This window comes from Morone saxatilis, unplaced genomic scaffold (assembly GCF_004916995.1).
Source record: "Morone saxatilis isolate NCDOM2014 unplaced genomic scaffold, NCSU_SB_2.0 Contig16, whole genome shotgun sequence".
NCBI classification, from domain to species: Eukaryota; Metazoa; Chordata; class Actinopteri; family Moronidae; genus Morone; species Morone saxatilis.
In genome coordinates, this window is record NW_023339718.1 from 16,481,843 (window position 1) to 16,488,810 (window position 6,968).

The 6,968-nt window shown below is 40.0% G+C and overlaps 1 protein-coding gene across 1 annotated transcript in view; it reads left to right on the forward strand.

The window, feature by feature from the left end:
• Positions 1-1,365: 1,365 nt before the first annotated feature.
• The window catches only part of jak2b (Janus kinase 2b), a 20,611-nt gene continuing 15,008 nt past the window's right edge, over positions 1,366-6,968 (forward strand). Inside the window, exons 1-4 of the mRNA XM_035658541.1 lie at positions 1,366-1,929; positions 4,146-4,382; positions 5,051-5,174; positions 5,283-5,400. Coding sequence (XP_035514434.1) covers positions 4,160-4,382; positions 5,051-5,174; positions 5,283-5,400 — 465 coding nt within the window. The 5' untranslated portion in view covers positions 1,366-1,929; positions 4,146-4,159. The remainder of the gene's footprint in view (positions 1,930-4,145; positions 4,383-5,050; positions 5,175-5,282; positions 5,401-6,968) is intronic.

Below are 6,968 nucleotides of genomic sequence, written 5' to 3' on the forward strand. Positions count from 1 at the left end.
GGACAGTTAGGTCCTAGAGATGTGGTGAAAACAGCTGCGCAGAGGGGGCCCAATGTGATTTTCTATCCAGTTTCGCTTTTTTCCAGAATAACAAAATCATTGTTTCACGTCAGTGTGCAATGTTTTTATTGCTGTCAGTCTAATATGTGTAAAATCCCACTTTTGGAGCACCAGTTCACACTTCACATTTATGTTGAGGTCTGAGTTAAAATCTATACACAAAAAATACAAATGGCTGCCAAATTAAAGGGGGAAAAAATATCACCATCTACAGCCCAAATATATTATAATAAAGTTAAATCAAAACATAATATTCTAAGTAAATGTCTTTCAAAGCTATTGTTCTGCATTGCATTTCATATCAAAGGTGTTTACTACATTGTGTTCTGTTTGCTCCCCTGTATACGTGCGGCTGTAATATGTGGTACAAGTGGTTAATAGTAGTTTCGGTGGGTGGATGTTGGTTAGGCGGCGGGTTTGATTGACGAGGCAAGGGTCTGATTCAGTGAGAAGATGCTGCCTTCAGGGGCTTATAGTAAAGTCCGCATTTCCACACACAACATAGTTGTATATAAAAATGAGCAGATATAATGAATGAAACTGTGCGCAAATGTTTATGTGAGAGCCATTAAATATGTTCTGTTCTGTTCTGATGTGGGAAAAACAGTCTATGATTATATCTGACCATCTCAAACTAGGCGGTTTCTGTCTATACATTTATTTTATAAATAGAAGTTGCTTAGATTTTATAGATTTAAATAGAAGGGAAGTAGATACAATTATAACCCATTAGTAGCCTTCCCTTCTGCCTAGTGTGATTTGTAATATTGATATTATAATATTATATAATACATGGTATATTTAAATGTTTTCACAGATTTTATATTTACCATAGGCTTTTAAAAATATTGAGCATCTAAACCCTTATTTTGTCTGTATTTCTCTGTATATTCTTTTGATTAACTTGCATAATTGCATTTTGTGTGTGACTATTTGGTGGAATATATGAGAGGAAAACAAAGGCCAAAAAGATTATCTTCACACTTTCTTTCTGTGTTTGTTTTGTTTCTGTTTGTGCTTCGTGTAAAATAATAACAGTATGGACGTATTATTAAAAACCCTTTGGGGGCTGTACTTTTATAGAAACAATCTTATAAATAGAAATGTATGTAGTATACGTTCAGGCTATCGGTGCTGGCTAATATCAGCTTTAAGAATCAGAATCAGAAATACTTTATTGATCCCCGAGGGGAAATTTGAAAGAGCAACAAATATTATGTGACTGTTGCTACTTTAACACTTGTGGCATTTGTCCGTGGTGTAATTTTGATATTTCCGACCGCCCCTGAAGGCAGCATTAGTATGGTGGGAGAGGCTGGTTTGTTGACCGACTTCGGCTGCGTTGTTGCTGCAACTGGCAAAACCAGCTAGGCTCCCTTACCAGAGTTAAAGCTTTTCATTTGGCAAGATGTCAGCAATGTAATGTAATGTCTCGTCGCACAGCTGATGCCACGGGTTCCGGCTCTTGAAGATGATTGCCATCAGATAAATCCCCTGTTATCGGAGGAATTTGTAACACAGCACGACGTGGTTTTAGCTAGCAATAGCTTAAGTTACAAGATTGACAAGATAGACGGCTGAAGTTCCTCCGGAGGGAGATGGGTAACACAAGGCTGCCCACAGGTAGCTTATGTAGCAGGTCGGCCAGCTGAGTGCGACATGGAAATAGGAATATTTCCAGATGGCTTTCGTCCATAAAATCAATCCCCATTCTTACAGAAACTTGTGTGAGTGCCGACCTTAAAGAAGTGAAGCAGCAGTGTCAAAGGACGTAAGCTAGCTGTCAAACTCTCGCTCGCCCTGGCTACTCCGCTGGCCTAAGAAGCTAGCAGCTAGCTGGCTAGCCGCACGTCTGGCTCCTCTACCAAAGTAAGTGTTTGCATTCATTAGTAATTCGCTGGCAGCTTTATCCGGTTTGTTTTTTACAAAGGGCACAGCCGTGGACTTCTAACTCTGAGTTGCTGAAATACATTTGCGGACTGTTGTTTGTGTGGCAGCTGACGTTTCATACAGAGGTGGTCCGTGAGGCTGCTAGCGTTAAGTTAATCTATTGAAGCTACAGCTAACTGTAGCACGCAAGATCAAGGCCTTGATGAGTTTGTTCTGTGGCTAAGTTTCTGATATTTGACTGGATATGTCCGGTTAAACTGCCACTTGAAATAACAACCATTTTGGTGAGCTCCGAACTTGCCATAACAACAAACAGTGTCCAGAGACAATAGCATTTTCCCTATTTAGTGTTGACGTTCAGTCTTGAATTTGCATAGTTGGACAATGGACAACTGTAACTATATTAGGCTTTTTTTGGAGCTTCATGGGGAAGTTTAATTGTGAGGCCCTGTATAATATGATATAGGTATCTAGTCAGGTATCCTTTGTGTGTTTTGCAGAAGTAAGGAGAATATATCAAATGTACTAAATGTTCATAGGTGCCATATCCTCTTCCACTTTCTGTGGGAAATGTCATTACACCAAACTGCATGCTGTATTTATTTGTTAGTGTACAATGCCGAATCGATTAGTCGATTAGTCGAAGCAGATTGTTGGCAGTTTTAAGTTACGTACCAAGTAAAAATGCTGAGCTCTCACTATTTTCAGTTCCTCAAATATAAGGATTTGCTGTTTTTCTTGTGACTTGCATCTCTTGTATTGTTCTGTTGCAATTTCCTTGGGCTTCTTGGGATCTGAGAATTTGTGAAGGGAATTTTACAGTTTTTGGGCATTTGTACTGCAACCATCAATGGATAGATCAAATAAAAAATCTATAATGATAATACTCATATTCAGCCTTGGTGTTTTTTGCATTTAGATGACCTTTTAATGAACACTAATCAATAGAAAAGGATGTTAAAATGTACCCAAATGTAGTGTGAATATAAAGCACAGCGTAATTAATGGCAGGAGTATTCACCGCCCTCCAAGTCAGTATGTGTAGGAGGCACCTTTGACATCCATTGTAGCCACAGCTTTGCACATCTGGACTCTGAAACGTTCTTTTTTGCCGTTCTGCCATAAAGGTGCAATCGGTGAATATTCGTTGTTCGCAAAGTGTTTCCCATCTCAGCCGTAGAAACCTGTACTACTTCAGAGTTGCTATCGATCTGTGGATGGCTTCCCTCACAAGTGTCCTTATTGCACAAATGCTCTATTATACTACTATAATCTAGTCTATATTTAGTGCATTGGAATTTCCTCTTATCCTTTGCTCGATTTGTTCTTTTCAGTCACCTGTTCCTTTTTCTAAATTATGTAGTTTTTCTTTCACGTGTTTTATCCGTTGAAAAGTTTTCACTTCTACAGTATAATTCGACTTCCTTTGAATTGTTTCCCTTATTACTATACATGTCTAATTTCAGGACGTCAGTGTTGTTACATTTTTAATATTGGAAAAAAAAAAAACATGGACATATTGGTGCTCTTTACAAACCATCTGATGAGTACTTTTTAATTGAAGTGAGGATGCTTGGTGCACTCAGGGTTACATATAAAAACGAGGGCAGTATCCCTTTTCTAGGTTATGATTGTGTAAGAACTACAACAGCCATACTTGTGCCCTGTTTCATATAATACTGTCTTTGAGGCAAGGGGAGTAGTAGTGGGCTGAGTAGCAGTTGTTTGAATGAGGTAATTGGATTATTCTGCTTTACGTCTGCTGACTACAAAATGCTTACACCTCACAGTGAGAATTCTGTTTAGATTCTTGTCATGTAAACCAACGTAATTAATTAGAAAATGATATATTTGACTTGATAAACACTAAGCTTTCATTAAAAAATGTCACCCAAAAAGGGTTGGAAATCTCAATACTCCTTTTCCAGTGAAACTTCTCTGACTGCGTTTGATAACTCTAACTGAGTCGCCCTGCTTTTGAATTAGATTTACAGATTTTATAACCTCTCTTCAGACAATGGTTCTTCTGCATTGCAGCTTTATGTAATACTTGAATCTTGATAACAGTTTACGCAACCGTTGAGACCATGTCGGCATGTAACCTGGCTGATGAGGATATTTAATTCATAACACTTTGCCTAAAAGAAAGAAGCTTTTATTCTGTCCGCTGACGTTGTGCATTTAACTGATTGAAGGGTTCGTGTTGTTGATGGCCTCCCTGCCAGCCATGGACACTGTGACTGACACATGCCTCGCAGTGCACCAAAACGGGGCCGTCCATCGGGAAACCCCACACACAAGGCCAGCCGCTGCTGTTCTGAGACTCCATTTCTACCACAGCAGCCAAGGACTGACCGACTGCAGCTCCCTCAGCTACCCACCTGGAGACTATGTGGTTGAGGAGCTGTGTATAGACGCAGCCAAGGCTTGCAGTGAGTACTCGGAGCGGCGGAGGCCTGCATAACGCACCCCCACTCATGTGTTTTGCTGTAACTTGGGGCATAGGTCCCGAGATAAGGTTATCAAGAGGCCACAGTGAAACCTATCAGCAGAAAAATCGTTGGCTTGTGCAGTCATCTCAATGCTTTGTTTACAGTCTGTCCAACTTTCTTACTATGTTTAAGGGTAAGCAAAAATGTGGTAGCTTTGCTTGGTGTACGAGTCAATAAAAGTATGACGCAAATAATACACAGAGCAGGGCCATGCAGGGGTGGGGGCGCTAGACAAACCTGCATGTTGTTGGAATCGCATGTTATGTGTTTGATGATAAACCAAACACAACTGACATTTTAGACCATCTTTATTGTCTCTATTGACCTTTTGTTCACCTGTGTTGGTACTAGAAACTAATGTGTGTCCTAAAGCGTAATCTATTATTTACTCCTGAGTTAACTCAAATTAACACAGTTTCCACAGGTGTACTGCACTTTGTGTGTTTGTTTGCTTACTTTATACAGATGAACAAGGAAAATTGACTTGAATCAAGCTAGTAAGACACAGTAAAGCGCACCTGTACTGTTTTGAAAAAACGTGTTGCGTAATTGAATTAAGTGAAACTTTACAGAACGTAATGTGGTTGTGGTTTGTTGCTCTGCTTTAGGTATATCACCTCTGTACTGCAGCCTTTTTGGTCTCTTCCGAGAGCGAGACCGCTTGTGGTTTTCACCCAACCACATCTTCCAGCTCGACGAATTGGCTTCAGAAGATGTGTTTTTCAGAATAAGGTAGCATACATTATTTTGCTTCTGCATTGCCTCTTTTTCTATCTGTTCCAAATTACAATGTAAACATCCCTGTGACTGACTCCATTTTCTTGTTAAAATTTACCACAGGTACTACTTCCCTGGCTGGTACAGTGGTGGGGCATCCCGGGCATATCGATATGGGGTCGCCAAGGGGTCAGAAAGCCCTGTCCTTGATGACTTTGTTATGTCGTACCTCTTCTCTCAGGTGAGCGCTTTAGCGTACACCCTCTGGTCAGAAATGTGATCTTTTTGTATGTGGGCCGGCATGTTGTAATCTGTAATTTGTTCATACGTTGCCTTGAAGTCAAATCCTGTAGATTAGGCATTGAAAAACAAGCGGCTCATATCCTTGACAAGTACAGTGATATCAGTATGTTTGATTCCTAGTTAGGTCTAGAAATTCAGTTTTTAAAAAGATAGAGAAGTGACAAACTCTGAAACTGGTACTTTTTGTTGTCTTTTTTTGACCTTATGTTTGTCCATGGATGTCTTTGGTAAGATGGATTTCAATCAGTTGACACACTAGTCAAAAGGGTGCCCATGCAGGCAAGTAGCATAAATAAGAGACACTTTCAGTGAGTGCAGTTATAGCCTTCATGTGAGAGGGAACTCAGTTTTGGGAGCAATTTGCAAAAATCCACACCTAAGTGTGCACAAATCAAAGTGAGCAAAATTAAACACCCATTCACGGTACTTTGTGTGCACTCCCAAGGTTTTTTCTATAAAGGTTTGACAGATCACAGCAGGCTCAGAGCAGAGCTATTGTCCCAAAATGTCATTGTTTGCAGGACATTTCCTGTCCTTGTCAGAAACAATTAAGTCTTCTACACAAAGGAAAGTTTCTTTATTTTGAAAGGTTACAGTCAGGATGCCAGCAGGGCTCCATTACTGACAAAGTGCAAATCAGGAAGCCAGACCCTCAAGACTCAAGAAGAGGATGAGTAATTCTTGTTACTAAGAACATAAGAAGACACTAATGTGTTTGTTTGTTTCCCAATTCATTCCCAAGCCCATTTACTACTTCATTATGTCTTAAAAGGTCAAGGCAAGTCAAGATTTATATATATATCATCAAAGGCCTGCATTCTCAAGAAATTATTTTTATAAACCACACTGCAATAGAATGGAGTTGTGTGTATTATAGGTGAATCCAGGTTGCTCAAGCCAGTAATATGACTGGAGTTGAACTCAAAGTGAACTAAAGGATTATGGGGAATTATGCCTGTGGAAATGTGCACTGTTGGCTCAGGAAAAGCCTATAAGGGAGAGGGGAAGCACCACTGCGTGGGTCATTTGAGGGTGCAGAACACTGTGTTTGCTGCCATTAAGCCATTACACATGCTTGTGTTCACCCTGGACAGATGTTGTCTTTTGTTTTGTGAAGGATATGTTGAATTCCTCACAGTCACATCTAGAGCCGCTGTGTTTGTGATAAAGTAAGGCTATTATGACCTGCAAGAGGAAGTGTGTCTCTGCATTCGCCGGTTGGAGGTTAACTGATAGAGCAACAAAAACAAAGAACAAAGATAAATGACAGAATTTTTGGTAAATGTATTTAATTCTCTTGTTTTGAGAAGGGTGGGTTGGGGATACACAACATTGAAGCACAAAATTGACTAAAATAATAAGGGCCTTAGAGCAGGGGTTTTCAAACTGAGGCATGCCTCTCCAGGGGGCGTGGGAAGATTGGATGGGCATGGAGGAAGAGTATGGGCTGATATTTGTGTCAGTAGAAACTGAATTTGAATTATTTAGAGCTGAATCTGAATTGCC